The sequence below is a fragment of the Gordionus sp. m RMFG-2023 genome, chromosome 1, assembly GCF_954871325.1.
Source record: "Gordionus sp. m RMFG-2023 chromosome 1, tfGorSpeb1-WG-v2, whole genome shotgun sequence".
Taxonomy (NCBI): Eukaryota; Metazoa; Nematomorpha; class Gordioida; order Chordodea; family Parachordodidae; genus Gordionus; species Gordionus sp. m RMFG-2023.
In genome coordinates this window covers 4,779,986-4,799,553 of record NC_088775.1, presented here as the reverse complement: position 1 = coordinate 4,799,553, position 19,568 = coordinate 4,779,986, and the positions used below count along the sequence as shown (strand labels likewise).

General features: G+C 30.0%; 1 protein-coding gene across 2 annotated transcripts in view; it reads right to left on the bottom strand.

The window, feature by feature from the left end:
• Positions 1-2,124: 2,124 nt before the first annotated feature.
• LOC135922299 (cytoskeleton-associated protein 5-like) overlaps positions 2,125-19,568 on the bottom strand; it is a 37,900-nt gene continuing 20,456 nt past the window's right edge. The window contains exons 8-17 of one of the 2 annotated variants that reach the window (XM_065456698.1): positions 18,965-19,138; positions 17,296-17,497; positions 16,999-17,053; positions 15,501-15,573; positions 13,028-13,340; positions 12,686-12,885; positions 11,548-12,159; positions 3,634-4,960; positions 2,926-3,253; positions 2,125-2,523 (exon numbers count right to left, since the gene is read on the bottom strand). In XM_065456698.1, the coding sequence (XP_065312770.1) occupies positions 2,371-2,523; positions 2,926-3,253; positions 3,634-4,960; positions 11,548-12,159; positions 12,686-12,885; positions 13,028-13,340; positions 15,501-15,573; positions 16,999-17,053; positions 17,296-17,497; positions 18,965-19,138 (3,437 nt within the window). In that variant the 3' untranslated portion in view covers positions 2,125-2,370. Of the gene's footprint in view, positions 2,524-2,883; positions 3,254-3,633; positions 4,961-11,547; positions 12,160-12,685; positions 12,886-13,027; positions 13,341-15,500; positions 15,574-16,998; positions 17,054-17,295; positions 17,498-18,964; positions 19,139-19,568 lie in introns of both variants that reach the window. The other variant, XM_065456699.1, reaches the window with a different exon arrangement.

Genomic DNA, 19,568 nt, shown 5'->3' with positions numbered 1-19,568 from the left:
TACAAAAAATTTTAACATTCAAAACATCTTTAACAATAATTATTTTTAATTTAATTATACTAAAGGATTTAAACTCTTTATTATGAGATAAAAGGAAATACAACTATTAATTTATTATTGAATATATCTAAGAATATAATCTTTTAAAGTTATTTATAGAATAAGAAAATGAACCTCATTAAAAAATTTTATCTAAGCATTTGCAGTTTACCTTGGCATTTGTAGTTTAGTCAAATTGGTAAATAAAAACCTTAAAATTAAAAAAATAGTGATGTTTCTTTGATATTTAATTTATGATTTACGTGTTAAACATTTTCCTAAGAAATATTTTGAAAATATTATGATTTGACGAATGCAAGCTCAAAACCGTACTAAATATTCGATCGTTCAAATTAGCAAGTAATATTAATTGAAAAATGTTCATTTTCGGTTTATATATCTATAAATACGTGTAAAACATTATACCAAAAAATATTTTAAAAATATCGTGATATTGCCGATAATCGATTTGAAATGAAACCGAAATACTGCATTGCTAGCGTTATCCATGGAAAATTCTTTATTTTTGGTTTATACGTGTACATTTAGGTGTTAAGACATTAATTAATTTAAACCATATTCATATGACCTAAATAATATCCATTATAAATTATCTTATTTAGCTATGTTTATTATTAAAAATAATATTTATTTGCATCAAAATTTATAGCATTTTACGATTTTTTTTGCCGTGTGTTTTGAACAATCTAAAGAAAGAATTTTCAAGACCATTATTAATTTTTTTAAAAAAAAAATCTTGTTAATTCTTCTGAACTGTAACCTCCAAGATATTTTGCTTCTGAAACAAAATCAAACCCCTAAACATAACGATTCAGTTCGCTGTAAAATAGGCTTTCCAATCAATTAAAAACGAGAAGGAAAAGAACATGAATCACGAAAAGATGAATTTGTTGATATAATATAAAAGAAAATCTAGGGGGTGGGGGGTAGAAAAGGAAAGGGATAGAAAGATAAGGAAAATAGATGGCATCCATCTTAGTAAGCCTAAAACTTCATATTCCAAAACATATCCCCCACAGAGACTGATGCTTAAAGTTGAAATTGTAATAATAAGAAAGCGTATCCTTACCAGTGTTAACAAACATTCATTACTTTTAACTAGTGTTGTTAAATGGCTCGATTTGAGCCGATTTTTTAAAAACGGCTAACTGATTATTTTATCTACAAAATATCACGCGAGCCTGAAGATTTAGCCAGAAGACGGAACAAAGGTTTAGACATCTATTAGCGAAATCCATATTGGTTTAACCGTTTTAAAAAAATCGGCTCAAAACGAGCCATTTAACAACACTATTTTAACCATAGTATTTTTGCATTATTCCATATTCGTATGTATAATAAAAACATTATTCGATTTGATTCGTCGAATATTCGATTCGAAAAATTAATTTCTTTTAAAATATTTTCAAAACCGGATTATTCAACATTATAAAAAAAAGTCATTTTTTGGTGTGGAAAGATTCATAAGGAAATGTTAAATAATTGTAATTTAAGCGAATAATATATTATCCTTATACATTTGTGTTCATTAATACAATGAGATATATTAATACATACCTAGACTGACGATGCATTCATAATAATACGTTTGAAAGCGTCGTTGAATGCGAATCAGCTGGACCCGCCATTTTGGTAACTCATATATCAACTATTCTCATGTCATAAACTACTATTAAATGGATAATTTGCGCGTCAGACATAGGAATAAATTGGCCTCTCGTTTAAAAATTTTAATGATATGGGTAATCAAAATGGCATCCCCAGCTGTTTTTCACTGATGTGCACTTAGGTATTATTATGTCATTGGTATAATTAGGTATACTTTTTAATTAGAAGTAAAAAATATTTTTTAAAAAAAAATACAAACGTTTATGAAAAATTTTTTTTTTCTTCTAAAAATAATATTAGTCAAAATATAATACACAATAAAATCTAATATCAAATAAATTAGCTATAAATAAAGATGCGGTTTATAAAAGCTTATTACTATCGATATACAACAAAATCAATAAAATTATATATAAATAAATAACAATTATCATATCGTTGTTATAAAATGATCTGTATTATAGGCAATTACTATGATTGGCGTAAACCTTATAAAAAATTTGTTATATCCAAAAATATTATACTACTATCCATCAAGATGTTGAAAATAATATTAGAATAAAGGCATATAATATAATCTTACTGTAATATTATGATAGATACAAATATAATAATATATAAATTAGTTTTATATTTTGAAACGAGTAATGATATGAGCGAATAGTGGAGCAAGCTTATTACTACTTAAAATATGGTTTGGAATCATGCTAAATTGATAGGATTAGTTTCTGTGTTTCTCCGATCCTCTAAAAATTGTGCATGTTTGGCCAATAAATGTGCACAATCACTAGTCGTCAATCTTTTGTCCGTATCTTGAATCAAAGGAATGTTGATGTGTTTATTTTTGAGGCGAATCTGATACAAATATTAAATTATGAATTAACCTTATATTAGTTTAGTACTTTATGGGGGTTTATCCCCAATCTTCAGAAAATTTATGAGCAAGAATAGATTTTTGTGCCAATACGCTTTTGTAGTACCATTGATTTTGATAATTATTTTTGCTTAAAGCTGCGACAGTATTTTGTATATTTTCTTATTATCGTTTATTAACGTAAAGTGTTTTTTGTATATAAGGTATATTCTGTTCAATTGATCAGGGAAGCAATACCAAAATAAAGTTACTTTATAATTTTAATAAAATTTAAAAAGAAATGAATAAAATTAGTAATTTGGGATATCCCTCCAATTAGATTATCGTAAAAAAAGCTAAACTGGTGTGGACGCAGCACATACAAAACGTTAGGTATGCTGTACCTTGCCCAAATAGGCTTCGTGTTGGCGGATTTCGGAGGCGGCATAATTGGCTATAGGGACAGCCCTGGATTGAGCGATGTGGGCTAAGCCCTTTTCTACGTAGTCGCGAAAAAGTTTTGTGCTGGCCGCCAGCTTGGTCTCGATATCGACGAGCGGGTGCGTCAAACGAAAGTCGTATAGTGCCTCAAGACCAGCGCGGCTCGTCTCCCGATCTCCGATCCTAACAAAAATGGCAGCTAAACGATCTTGATCTGACTTAGCCAGTTGAGAAACTGCGACTAATTGGCGAGGTTTCTGGTCATCTCTCGATGCTGGGTTATCTATTCCACTATAAACAAACATAAAAAAGGAAATACAAAAATGTTTGTATAGTGCTAGTGCTCATCCTATAATTACGTAGATTGACACTTAGACATCTGATAAAAATAAATATTCTGATCGATTTATTAGGGTTGTGGTGATATTAAATATTGTATCGAGGGCCAATATTGCCGTTTAAAAAAAAATCATATTGAATTGATATTTTTTAAAAACCAGACCAGATTCAATGTTATCATTGTTTTTGGTTATCTTATGATTTCCTAATGATATATTTCTTGTTAAATCACTTGCAAGAGAAATTAAAAATATTTAACCAATCACATTCAGAATACAAATTTAAGTTTAATATAAAAAATACAGATGAGACTATTAAACAAACATTTTTACTCGAGAGTAACGTTTTGACCGTCGGAGGCATATGATTTGTTTATATTGTTGGAACTTAAGTTAGAAATTCCATTAACATTATTAACGCCAGCAGCGTTGGTTGACCTCAACACTCTGGATATGTAACTCGTTAATTCGGAATAGTCAGATGAGCCTACGTTACCGTAATCGATACAATCCAAAATAGCCTTCCCTTTACATAAGGTCAAAGAATGAACGAGCGTTTTTATGGTACGAATTGGGGTTTCGTTGAGTGGTCCTTTCGAATTGTGTCCACCTTTCCAGAAAGCGTTGGGAAAACAGGTCATGAAAGCGTTGCACTCTTTTAGAACGGCCCCGCAATCCAAAACTTCTATGGTTCTGGCTACGAGCTTCGTCCCTTTCCACACGCACTTCATCGCGAGGTCTAATCGCTTGTCACTGGTTCCTTCGTCAGAGCGATTGGGCTTAGTAACACAAATGAAGCATTCGCGAAATAGGTGAAGTATGGCACACATGACGGTTGTGGGCTGTGAATTCTCGATAATCTTCACGATGAGCATGTTTATCTTGCGGCAAATACCAGGGCCCAGAGTTGGTGATGCGTTCAGTCGTTTGTCAACTAAACCGGAAATAAGCGTTTCCACAAGCGAGACCAGTTCGGGTTCAGACGCCAACCCACCCAATTCCGACCCCAATTCACCCTTAACTGAATTAGTAAATATAAAGTCGAGGACGTTCAAAAGACGATAGTATAAGTGCGACAATTCTTCGAGCCCCCCATCGGCCATGTCGGTCAGATGGACCCTGTGGATGAGAGTAATTTGATCAATCACCGCAAGCAAAAGGAGGCCGAGTCGCGTTTTGACCGCGAATATGGATTTGCGCTTTAACAATTCTTCCAAACCCTGTAGAGCTTCCATGCTGTCAGCAACGGTCTGACTTTCTCTGAGTCTTACTATGGCGTTGTCCGCATGATTAAAAGAGCCTGGGATGGGCACCGATTTGATTGTGCGTGCAGTCGAAATATTAGGAGTTAAGGCAACTGAACCTGAAGATATCATACTGGGACGAGAAGGGTCGGCATTATTCCGATGTAGAAGTGTTTGGGGAAAGACAACGGGTTTGTACAAGAGTTCGTTCATTTCACTCGTGTCTTTGAGGTTTAAGCGACGCCTTGTATCTAATCCCAGAGGACGAAAACTCGTAGGCGCATCTTCTGAGCTACCCGGACTTCGCAGAGGCATCTTGGTGACCTTTTCATTAGGAGGAGACACGAACGTACTATCACATTTGGCGGAATCATCAATGCTATTATGCGACGTCACAATTGATCGGGATTTTTCACCTTGTATATTTATTATAAACATTTCAAGTAAAATTTATAAACTTTAATATAAAAATATCGGGTGGGCCTAAAAAGTGCCCCTTTTCTAAAGCTACGTGAAATGAAAATGGCAATTTATAAATATATTTTTTTTAAGTAAACATATTTACTTTTATTTTATTTTTAACAAATTTGGGGTAAGTCAGTTGGGCCATTTAAAATATATATAAAAATCTTTTAAAATTGGGTGCAAAAAATAAATAAATATCAGAGGGCAAAGAAATGCTCTATGTTTGCCAATCTAATGATCAATCCGTTCCCTATCGTCCCATAGTATCGAATTGGGATTATGTTTATACCTTTAAACAGGTGATGATCATTTACAGCTTAAAAACGTGATTTTTTTTATAACAAAAATATAAGCTTCTTACTGAAATGACTACGCCTAACCATTTTAGAAGCATAAAGACTATAATAGCTACACAGGTTACTACCCATGTACAAATAAACCATGCCACGGACGATTTATTTACTATGTCTAATGAATGCACGAGTATATAATTGATAAATTTTATAATATATTATAGATGCAATCTGCCTTCAAAATTATTTTTTTCAATATCTATGATGAGCCTAAAACTCCAGTTACCTATGCAACTGTATGATGCCAAAGTAAAACCTTAAATATTCTTTTAATCTATCTATATTGTGCAAATGTAGGTTCTCAAACTAAATCATTTTATATACATATACATCATAATTATCATCCTTTAATTTACCATTATATTAAAACTTCCATTTCCTATGCAAGTATTGGATGTCATAGTAATACACCAACATTAAAAGTATTCCACATTTGATATTTAAACCTTGCAATGACTATTAATCCAAGTGTTTTCAGAACAAACTAAAAAGTCGTATATAGAATAATCCAAAAGATTCAGCATGTATTGTTAGTTGATTCATAAAGTATGGCACATCTCGTTCTATTAAAAAACGGAATAGCCATAATAATATGGAAAATTTTCTATACATAATTATTTTGTATATTTAGCCTGGTCATACCTCATTGCTGAATCCGCTTAAGCACACATTAACAAAAACGAAAATAGCAGCCCTTAACAATAATTTTTGGAATTAAATATTCTTTAGGGCTAAATATACGCCAATTTCAAAATCAATGGTCGCATATTGTGGAGAAAAAATTTAAACCTAAAGTCAAACAATAATATTTTTAAATAAATTTAACATATTTATATAAGTATTTTTATGTTTATTGGGTAATAATAAATAAACACATAGAATTAAGGTATATCCGTCAAATCCATTATGGGACGGACTCACCCCCACCACCCCATTCTAATGCTGATATCACATTGAAGAGCATACATCAATCATGACTGGAACAAATTTTTTAGATCATAGTGGAGAAGACAAAAAATTATTAATATTTTCTACCAGATCTCTTCTTTCACGCCTTTGTTTGGCTGAAAAAAAATTTTTTTTTGAGTGGAACTATTAATTCCTGCCATAAATTATTTCATCTTTTATTTGACCATACCTTAATTGTATGTATTTATTATTACCCAATAAACATAAAAATACTTATATAAATATGTTAAATTTATTTCAAAAAAAATTATTGTTTGACTTTGAGGTTTAAATTTTTCTCCACAATATGCGACCATTGATTTTGAAATTGGCGTATATTTAGCTCTAAAGAATGTTTTCTCAGACATTCTTGTTGAGGGCTGCTATTTTCATTTTTGTCAATGGGTGGTTAGGCGGATTCGGCAATGTGGTCTGACCATGCTAAATATACAAAATAATGATGTAAAAAAAATATTTCCGTATTATTATGGCTATTCCATTTCTATTAGAACGAGATGTGCCATATATTATGAATGGACCTAATACAAGATGAATTTCTTGGGTTGTATTCAATATACGACTTTTTAGATTATTTTGAAAACACTTAGATTAATAGTAATACAAGGTTTAAATATCAAATTTGGGTCATTCCACGTCAAATCGACCAAAAAACGAGATTTTCAGACGACCATCTTTAAAATGAACGAAACTTGGCATGATAAGTTTTTATGTTGTATATGTTAATAAATTTAAAAATTTTAAAGTGATAGCTATATCAGATCCAAAGATATAAGTTTTCAAAGAAATCGCGCAATGCGTGCTAATTATATATCATTTTATATAAAATTTTACATTGAAAAATATCGAAAAAAAAAAAAAATTCCTATTCTTCTTATTTCCGGTAAAAATAGAAAATTAACATTGTTAGGAAGGGATTATTTTGGGTGTTGATATTCTCTAAAAATGTTCATTACCTTTTATATCAAGCGATTTATAAATCTCGATGGGCATCGATATTGTAATTTTATTTGGATTTTTGTATATTTATATAAATAAAAAAAGATAATATAGATGGCGTTATATTCAAAAATCATAATTTTTTTTAAATAAAAATATGTATCATATTGGTATTAAAATTTAAAAAATCGATTAAGTAAACCAATATGATGTTCTGGGGCAATAAGTAAGGAAGCAGCCCATAAAGATATGATCATTAAGACGTTATATTGTAAAACAATAAAAAAAATTTATTCCAACTATTATAAAAACATATCTGCTCTTATTAATAGAAATTCCTGAGGTCATATTTTGTAAATATATCCTTTCACTTGTTGTGTATATACTATCATTATTTTTTTTTGAATAATTAATTCAGCAAAAAACCAAGTAAAATATATTACCACTCTGACGTATCAGCTGCACAATATAAAAACAAATTTTTTTTATAAATCTGTGTTATCATGAATCAAATTTTGGTGTAGCAGCTGAATAACATTTTTCAACTACATCCATTGGAAAAGGTCCATGTGACGGCCTTGGCGGAACATTAAAAGATTAGCAGCACGTTCAAGCCTTCAGTGTACCAGTTATGGATACATTTTAACACCAGTTGATTTAAAAACAATACATACCATCAGCAAATTTTACATATATAACCAACAAACAATACAATTTAGAAGAGATTAAACTACTTGAAAGATTCAATTCAGTTTGCCCCATTCCAGGAACTCGGGAAATACATGCTGTATTTCCTTTGAGTTTAAGTAAAAGTCAAAATTGTATTCATATGAAGAGGACTTTCAAATAGACGATATCTCAAATGCCAATCATTTCTTTAGCTGATATTAAAGGATTCGTAATATGTGTTTATGACGATTTTTGGTGGTTAGCCACAGTAATAAAAAAGAATGAAACTACTTGAGATATATATTTCCTTTTTAAACCCCATGAACCATCACCATCCTTCCTTTACCCCACAATTGAGGAAAAGATATGGTGGCCCATTACAATTAATAACGATTATAGATCGCATAACAGTGATAGGACGTACCTACAAATTATAACCTAAGCACAAAATGGGGTTTTTTTATAATTGTTTGTATATAAAATTTATGTTTATTTTAAAATATATATCTTTCTAATAACCATATCCGTATGGGCTACTTCCTTACTGTATTTAAATCGATTTTAATTTTAATACCAATATAATACGTTATATTATAAAAATCTTTTTGATATAACGCCCTCTATATTACCTTTTTTTATTTATAAAAAATGGCTATCGAGATTTTTTATTAAATCGTTTAATATAAATGTAGTAAACATTTTTAGAGAATATCAACACCCCAAAAAATCCCTTCCCCTAACTGTTATATTATATTATGTTATGTAATGTATATTATTTTCGATATTATAATTATATATAAATTTTTGTATTTTTTTGTAATTTAAAAGAAAATAAAAATATTTAGTGTGTGCGTGTCTATTTTTATTTAATAAATTAAAATAAAAATCAAGGTAAAGTTGGTTAACAACATTAAGAAATATAAAAAGTAAAAATTCTAAAAGATGGGTCTATTTATTTAACTAATTAAATAAATTAAACTAAAGTTCTTTAACCAATTAAGAATATATATATAAAAAAGTAAAGGTCCTAAAACTGACAATGTTAATTTTTTTTATTTTTACCGGAAATAAGAAAATAGTCGGAATATTTTTAAATTTTTTTCGAAAATTTTCCAAGGTAAAATTTTTAAGGGCTATAAAATGATATATAATTTGTAACTCTGTCTTAAGTATTTTTTTAAAAAAACAAGATTTAATGAAATAACGCACTTCGCGATTTTCGACTTTGTGAAGGCGTATATCTTTGGAGAAAATTTTGATTTTATTAACATTTTACAACATAAATAACCAACATGCCAAGTCTCCTTCATTTCTGAGATGGTCGGCCGAATCGCTGGTCGATTTGTCACGGAATTACCCATGCGGATACACTTTTGATGTTAGGGGTAGTGTTGATAAACGGCTCATTTTGAGTTGATTTTTTTAAAAAAACGGCAACTCATACGCGAGCCTTAAGATTTTGTTCATGGGTGACACAAAGGTTTGAACATCTATTAACGAAATCTCGAAGCTTCTTGGACAATATTTTACTGGATAAAATATTGAGTTAGCCGTTTTTAAAAATCGGCTTACTTTGAGCGGTTTAACCACACTAATTAGGGGGTGTTCAGGACAAATAATTTGGCTACCCTAACATTTATCTTTTTTTTTATTGACATTGTAAAAATTATAGAACAGGACATGGATCTGAAATTATTACAGTTAGATGATGGAAGGAAAGTTATGGCGAAAAGAAAAATATAGCAAAATAGAGAATAAAATTAGGGAAAATATATTTCTTTATTAAGGGTGTATATATATATACACTCCTATGTAATATTTAGAAAAATTTTCCAGATATTTGTATTCAAAGAAGTCTAATCACATTTAAATTTTTTTTTAAACTACAAACGTCTATTTTGAAAGATGATCTAATAAGTTTTTTTTAATGAAGATCATTTTCTAAATATTTTTTAATAAATTCCCGCAATTAATAATGTAATACAGCCCTCCCCATCGTTTGGGCCAGTTGAAAGTGCCGTGAGCACCGTTCTTGTTTTTTAATCAAAATTTTGAAAAAATCAATTGTCTATTATCTATATTTTTTATGTAACAAGTTACACGTTACTTTTTTAATAAGGTAAAGAGTAACTCCTTTATTTCAAAAGCAAACATGTTTCTTTTTTTTTTGAATTAAAGTTTACAGAAATAAATAATATATAATTAGTAAATCAAATTAGAATCGTTAGAGAATTATATTTTCATGACTAATAATGTAAATCCTAAATTTAAGGGCTCTTATAGAGGACATTCATTACATCACATATCAATAAAATCAATATATTATAGTGATAGCATGTCAATTAACGTCATTCGTTCGCGAATCAAATTGTACACCATCACTTAAATTAAAAGAGTTTTTTATAAAGTGAAAGGTTTGCAATGTTTTAAATTGTAGCCCGCTATTGTTTCGCGTTTAAAATTTTGCGCGGTTACGCTTTATTTAATAATGAGCGGTTGTTATATAACTCCTTGTAATCAAAAAAACTCGAATCTCATTAAAATGGAGTCCCGTTATGGCACTGAAATGGTGATTAGTAGTTGAAACGATTTGTGGTTAATATATGTATTCCAAAAATATTCAATTGACAGTTCTAAGTGAAAAAAAAAGGTTGGGAAAGTGTTATAACTTAATAAAATCTTGAGATATCTAAAACATTTATTAAAGGAAGTAACAGTGATATTATAATTTATTGAAATTCATTGCTTAAAAAAAAGAATTATTATATCAGTACTCGCAATAGAAGGAAGGTATCATTTTATGTACATTTAATACTTTAAAAAAATTGTTTATATGCTTATTTTTATAGCAAAGAAATTACTCTAAAAGAGAAAAATAGAGTGTCTTATAAAGGGCTCTCAAATTCCCAACAAGGGTTATTTTAGGTGTTCATTATTGCTAAATAAATTATATAAACTCATCTAATGTAAGGTTTTCGCAAGAAAACTTTATTTTCTCAATGAGATAATGTGACATGTCAAAAGCAATGGCTCGCATTAAGGCCTAAATTAAATCTAATAAAAAAATATAATATCTGAGCTTTGATAGAAAAGGGGATAGGCCAAACTAGCTTAAAAATAAATGCGATCTGATAAATGGGTTCAAATATCTGCGGAAAATTTTTCAAAAAAGTTAAAACTTGATTCGACTTTGCTTAAAAGAATTAAGAAGCTCATTAGCAAAATGGGATAGTTTTTGTTAAATGGATGGATTTTTAGAAAACGGCAACGATATTTTAGTCAAAAAATTATTATGCAAGCCTAGAGATCTTGCTCATAGATGACATAAATTTTGGACATGTATGAAATTTCTAGGCTTTGCATAATATCAATTTGGGTAAAATCTTAATCCAAAATTAGCTAAGTGGCAGATTTGTCTTATTTAGACATTCTATCTAGGTCATTATACCTTATAAAAGTTAAATTTAATGTACTCAAGGATAAATTATAAAACAATGTTAAGGGAAAATAAATGGATTGAAACTATTGTAGAAATTTCAATAATACTAACGTGAATATCTATTCATTTCTATAACAACTTAGAAAAGTTTTATTTAAAAATTGAAAACTACCTTGAAAATGCTTGGCTGATGTATTATCGAAGCTTGTGGAGTGTTGATCTATAGGTTCGTTTCTGCGATCCACAAAGGTTGCGTCGGCGCAGGGTCGTGGAGGAAGAGCGGCCGACATTTTGCGAATCTTCTCTTCAAAATCAGTGGAAACAGTGGGAGGCGTGTGTTTAAAAATTGCGTTGCCGCATATCAAGTGCAAGGATGCGAGAAGGGCAAGAGAAGAAGAGCGCGTAGCCGCATCGCGGTCGTTAAGAAACGCGGCAGCACATTTGACCGTAGCTGATAGATGAGAGGCCGTGCCGGGGTGCGCGAGTGCTGAGCGAGCCCCAAAGTTGCGGACATTTCGCGCGCATTCTTCCATTGCATCTTGCCGTTGCTTGGCACTCTTGGTGGTTCGGATTAAATCCAGTAAGTGAGGCCAAACGCGCGAAAGCGGATAGGCGCGATAAACGGCGAGCAAAGTTGAGTGGACTTGCTTACGGAGAAGCTCTTTGGGATCACCTAACCGGGCCACCAAGTAAGGTACAAACCCGGAAGCTTCGATTTCATTAAGTGCCCGAGTTCCAATCCCAGCTACTTTGAGGGAGGGATCTTCTTGATCAAATGGACAACCTACAAGTTCAACAAATTATATGGAACCAGATATGGATTATAAAAATACCAACAAAAAAAATATATAGTTTATTTTGAACAATTGAATCGAAATATCCTATCAAAAATATAATAAAGATATAAGACACTTGTATCTTTTTGTTTAACAAGGGAATCTTAGATACAAGAATTCCTCTTTTTTTTTTTATCAAGGATTATTATTTGCCAAAGAAAATATCTGAATTTATAAATTAAGTTTATATTTAATACTAATTCCAAATAAAATATATTCATAATTAAACAATGGATTAATATTATCGACATTATTTAATTATAAAGGATTAGGTCAACAAATTTTAGATCGATTTATTTAAGTCGATCCAAACAGGGTAAAACTCTGGTCCCATTTGGTTTTCTAAAATTGAATTGCATGCAGCTAAACCGGCTACTTTTTGAAAAGGACCGTTTGATAGACTCCTCTCGTCCCTAATCTGTTATTCATCATAACCGAACAATAGGAATATAAATCATTAAGATTTTTAATAACCTTCGGCCATCGATTCAAGGAGTCGCACGCAAAATTCTAGACATTTTAGCAAGAGTGTGGTGTTGGTTTCAAAAAACTTGAGACTTACCCATTTGAGGAGCAAATCGGAACAATTAAATAAATGCTCGATGACTTCCGTACCATGTGATCCCTCTGAGTTCATAATGGCTATGAGACTGTCGAGAGCTTTGATATGAAATCTATCAATAATAAAAAAAATTATATATATATATATTTAACAACCACCATTAAGAATTAGCATAATTTGCATTTTATAATCTTATTTCGGCACACCTCTCCTTCTTCTCTTCCTTCTCTAATTCTATATCTTTTATATATAACCTAAAGTCGTGGTGAAATAAATCGCTTTTAAGAGTGTTCCCAAACACCGGCTCCATTTGATCACGTAGTGCTAACGCGTATTCCGGTTTGGGAGATTGAAAATTCCACTTTAAGCTTTTGCAAGAGGCTTCGTCGCGCAGTCGACCCTCTTTGGCTTGTTTCGTAGCCATTTTTGTGAATAGGCCTTCGCAACTGCTCGTTTCTTTAGCGATGCCAAGGCGAATCGGGGCAGATCCGGCGTTCACGGAAATAGGCGTGGGAATATTAGAAGCGGTAGACGAAGGGGGGCTTGTACTAGACGAAAGTATGGCTTCTTAAATTTGTTGAAAATAATTTAGTGGTAGAAACACAAGTGACATTTAAAAAAAATCGATTTTCGGGGTATATCAGTTGGGGAATTTCAAATCAAATCGATAACTTTACGGCACGACTTTTTTATTTTAATAATATTTTGCAGAGTTGTTAAAAGATACTTTTTAAATGGATCTAGATACAGATACATAGTCTCAAAAGTTATCTAGATACAGATACAGCGTCTAAAAAGTTATCAAGATACAGATACAATTTTTAAATTATGCTCTTATAGGTTTGCATAAAGCTAAATTAATATTATATTGTGAAAATTCATGAAATGAGCTAAAAAATTTATTGACGCGATATATAACATTTATCAGAATATAACTAAAATAATGATTTTAATATAATATATGAAAATATATGATTAAATAATTATAAATAATTATTAGATTTCAGCAGAGTTGTAAAAAGATCTAGATACAAGTATCTAGATATAAAAATGTGGTATCTGTATATGTATCTAGATAGATTTTTGATTAAAATATCGGTATCTAGATATTTTTTAGACGATGTGTCTGTATCTAGATCCATTTAAAAAGTATCTTTTAACAACTCTGGATTTCAGTAATAAAATACTTTCAAAATTTTGATCATTTAGGCATCCTCGTTTATCTGTAAAGACATTTTTAGCAACACTAAATAGTCTTTCAACAGGGGCGCTTGAAGGAATTGTAGTGTTATATTTAATAAATAACAATTTTATATCAGGGTATTCTTTAAAAATGCTAAAATCTCTACATTCATTTTTGAAAAAATTATTTAAAATTTGTTGATTATCAAAATTTAAATCATTATTAGAAATTATATCTGCTGTAGGGTACTGAAAAAAATCTGAAATTAAATTATTTATTTTTTTTGGCAGGTTATTTGCTTGCAGTCAGTTGATGACTTTGATAATTCACCAGCTTATCTTTGTATCAATTGTTTTTATTATTAAGATTTTCTTCCATTTGCAACCATATCCAATCAAGTTTAAAAAAAGGGTGGAGCATGGTTGCTATAATATTATCATCTTCAAATAAGGTCACAATAAATCTAGAATTATTAAATATTTTTAATTTATTATATTAATTTACCTATCCTCAATCCCTTTAAGTAAGGCATCTAAGAGTGGTAAACAGATGAAATAAAATAAATTTTACAGTCAAATATTTTTATTTATAATAAAAAAAGGGGTATATAAAATGTATCTTAAAAAAAGTATCTAAAACAGATACAGATACCTCTAAAAAAATATCTAGATACAGATACCTTTCTAAAAAATCTATCTAGATACAGATACAGATACTACATTTTTATATCTAGATACTTTAACAACTCTGATATTTTGTATAATGAGAGAACATTGTTGTTATAGAAAACATCAAATCCAAAATTTTAGCCTCCAAGTACTAGTAGTTTCTAAGTTATCAATGGTCTAAAGTACCAAAAATGAACTTATTTCAAAATGATGCCACAAATAAAACTTATCTGTCATTTTGTAACTCTATTAAAGGCCGTTTATTAAATATTAAGGAATTTTATATAAAGCAGTTTTTATTTAAGTTATAAATTTTGAATTTGAAAGCTCGAGGTGTGTTAAGCCTTTCAACCTTTTTGAATTTAATAATTTATCACTCACTCATATTATTATCTATATGAAATGGGTTTTTCATTTATTACGATTTAATAAAAAAAATGAATGAATATTTTTTTCAAAAATAGGTGGCGCTCTTATATAAAATAACCAATTTTTGTTTATTTTTTTCTATATCATGAAATTATTTCGCTTGTAATTAAAATTATTTTTTTCTCTCGTAAAAAAAAATTTAATTAAGAAAAATTATTTTAAAAATTTAGCAAATATGATAGGAAAATTAAAATTCACGAAAGATATTATCGACTTTTCATCCAAATTATAATTTTTTAACGCCTTTAATTACGTTTTGCAATAAATGTGAGGCTAACTTCACTGTTAAAATATTATTCTTGGATACGAAAAGGAGATCTGTTGTGCTGGATGGACAAAAGAATTTGATCGTCCTTTAGGATGAAGAAAATTTATTTAGATAACCGATAAAAGTTTGATTAATAAATATTTCTAAAATTAAAGTAAGAATAAAAAACATTTTACTACCAGGTTTAACGGAAATCGGTTCGTAGCCGCCTGTCAGGTTGTCGTTTGATTTTTTTGCCGGGTTTTTTTTCTTCTGCGCAAAAATAATATTTAAAATGGAGGGCTGACTTAGCCATTACATATATTTCAAAGTTGATTACTTAAACAATAATTTATGTTAATATTAAAAACAACTAAATAAATGCTTCTTAATATCGTTATTTTATTAGGAATAAACGATACATTTAGATGGAGCCAATCTTAATAATGTTTATAGTAAACATCCTAGGAAATATATTTCAAATAATATTAACATTCCCCAAAATTTCTGTATAATATATAGAGGGTGGCATACTAAAAATTATAATATACCAGAACATACAAATTCGATCATCTAATTTATAAGCAGGACTTGGTCAGTAATTTTTATTTTAGTCCCGAGGCCAGCCGCAAAATTTTTAATTAAAAGTATTTTCGTATATTTAAATTAAAATTCGCTAATTGCTTTGCGATGTCTTTAATCCTTAGGAAAAATTTGAATTATCATTCTTCCTCAAAAATGGCAGGAATCCACATCCTAAAAAGCTATATCAATGGCGCCATTTATTTCGCCACAGTACTAGAATATTAAGGAGCCAGAAACACATAACTTATAAAAAAAGAGAACCAATTTTCTTACATTTTTTCGTCGATAAGGCCGCATTTATCGTAAACGCGTTTTTGTTATTTAACGTAGCGTTATCACAAAAAAACTAATAAATGGGTATAAATTTATAAACATGAAGCGTTATGATGATAACGCTATGATAGAATTTTAAAAACATATGTTGCGATGCGTTTAAAAAATATGCGATACGGTTATAAAAATAATAGAGAATTAGATAAAAAAAAAAGGTATATGATTTTCCTTTATAGATAAAATAATTATCTGTTTAGCTTTATCTTAAACCAGTTTTCAAAACTGAATCAGCTGTAATAAAGCTGCGTTAAATAACGAAACACTTGAAGATAACGCGTTTACTATAAATGCAGCGTAAGAATGAAATAAGTATGAAATTACTTGTTAAATGACCTATCTTTAGCCAACTCCAAAAGGACTTGATCAAATTCTTTATCATCTTAGAGGTATTTTAAGTCAAATTTTTTAGGCAAAAGCTGGGCCAAACAGTATTGGGAGTTGGCAAAAGTGTTAGGTGATTCAAATCATTAGAAAATACTTTAAATAGTCATTTATCCCAACCAAAATCTAAAATCGCAAAGGCTCCGCCGAATCCCTGATTAAAATTAGCATAGTTATGGCGAAAGCGTAAACCGGGTAAAGTATATATATATGGACAACGAAATAGGTGAGCACGTATAAATATCAAAAACTATTCCCAAATATATCAATCAATCTAAATTTGATATTCCACTAAAAAACTGGTAATTCCGCAATCTTATAGCACTTCAAACAACTGGTGTGGGGGAGGGGGAATTACACAATCAAAGTTAGAAATGTTGATAAGTTTTAAATCGAAACCTGTAGTGCATGTGAGCCGGTTTTAATAACTTTCTTGCCTTTCGATTTTTCCGGGCTATAATAATTAATGATTTAAAAGTGTTGTTTGAGTATGGTTAAATAAAATGTTTATGTATATCATATTTCTCAAAATTTCCTAAATAATAACAAAAGTTATCATAAAGAGAGATATAACGCGGAACTTAGGCTAATATGCTAATCAAATGAGAGCCCCAGGTTAATAAATAATTAAAGTTTCGTGACTAGTATTCAAAAATAATTGTGATAATAGTTAAATTGGCATAAAATAACACAAACTCATTGGTGGATTTTCCGACTTTGTTTGTTGGACCGCCACTGCCACCCGTGCTGGCGGACTCGGTAATCAAGGCCGCTGGGATTGGAGGCGGAACGATATCGCATTTTTGGCAACATTCTTTTATCTTATCGATTTTTATTTTGTCCAAATCGCTAATCAAGGGCAAAATAGCTCTTTCCCCTACAATTTTCATCATAACGCCTGTCATTTTTTTTAAAAAAAAATAAAAAAAATTTTAAAGGGATGTTTCATTGGTTGATTTCTTTCTATTATAATATATCAGAGTTGTTAAAAGATACTTTATAAATGGATCTAGATACAGATACCACATTTTTATATCTAGATACATGTTCTAGATCCTTTAACAACTCTGTCATTTATATATTATAAATCCTAACTGATAACCCACGAGTCAGACCGACCTAAAATATTTCGGGGCCATGGCAAGCAAAAAATGAAAACAAAAAATAGATAAATTTAGATTTGTGTTAGTTATCCTCGTGCTATAAAAGCAATTAACAAATTTTTTTTAAAGTTGTTGAAAACAAAAATATAACATATTTTTTAAAAAAAACAAAGATGCACCAATACCGAAATTTGGCATCGGCATTGGCAGATACTTTAAATTTAAACAGATATCAGTGGCTGATAATAAAAAAAAATAGTAATTACTCTTCAGTATAGAAATTCCTACAGAGAAGAAAAAAAGCGCCTTTAATCTTAATTTACCTAATTTCTCTTTTCTTTTTTCATAAAAATTTAGTAGATTAAAAATAATTAAATAAAATGTTAATTGATGAAATCATATCTTTGTTTTAGGGTAAATATAAGACATAATATTTACGGTATTGGAGATATAATAAGTAATACCGTGTAAGTATGGATGGTATCTGCTTAAAAAGATCAGTGCACATGCGACGAAAAATGTATCCAATATAATGAGATATATAATTCTATAAATTCCCTTGATCTGCATTATCTCTTTCACCATTTTTATAGAAATTATCCATCCCGGCCTATAAAAATTTTTGCAAAATATTTCGCGGGAGTTACCCGGCCTAAAGGTATCCAATTGACAGATTTTTAACTTTAACGCCCACCCATTGTTTTATAAAAATATTTAACCCAATTGCCTGCTTACTAATAGTTTTTTAAAAATCATTTGAATGGTTGGTTTAGCAACTTATTTAATAATATTATGAAACAAAAAATACCATTTTTTTTGCTCTAAAAAATATTTTTAAATGCTTTAGCTAGCCATATGGGTCAGATGAAACCCCGCCAATTACGACCCTCTAATCCAGACTGGTGCACAGTTATTTTTAGCCCGGATTATGAACTACGCAAATCCCCAACACTTTAAAATACTCTTACTGATTGATATAGAAAGAAATCATTCAATCAATATAATAACATGTCATATTTATAATAGAGTACGCACAAGCTGACTCAAACCCTAATAATTAATTAAATGAAAACTGATATTCATAAATTTACCCCAGATATCTCTAAAAAATATAAAAACTAGGAGCCTAAATTGTCCAAATATGGGTTAAGCGAAACTAAGTTTATTTTATAATTTACATATAATTAAAAATCGAAAGGGACTGGACGAATCGTTATACACTTTATTTGTAACTAAATCATTATCATAATGCCATAGAAAACCTAAGGTCTCTGCTGTATATTCCCGCACTAATGGGTCTGGGTCGTTCATTGTTTGTACCAGGGAATTAGCGAAAAGCTTAACGAGCTTTTTGTTCAAGGTCACCATATTGCATTTCCCGAAAGCTCGTCCCAAAAAACTAACCGTTTCTTGGCGTACCGAAGGATTTTTGTTAGCTAAAAATGGTATAAGGTATTAAATATTAATTTCAAAAAAAAGTTGTAAATCATAAACTGCCTATATTATGTTAACCAATGCAAGACGAATTCAATACTTCAATATTAGTTGATATCAGCCCATCTTTTTTAGGGTGTAACCGATATTTTATATCGGATGATCGGGTTAATATTTCATCAATTGTAAAATATCGGTTATCGGTTTTAAAAAAGTCGGTTATCGGCCGATATCATAAAAATTTACGATCCGATCCGATAAATGGCGTCTTTTTTTAAATTTTTTTTTAGATGAATGTACTATATGTTATGAAATTTTAAGAAAAAGAGTTATAGCAAAAAAGCCATTTATTTTTATAAATAAAATCGAAATCCATTTTTTTAAATTAATATTCTGCCATATTGTTATTTTTTTTTTCGCGCATTCTTTTAT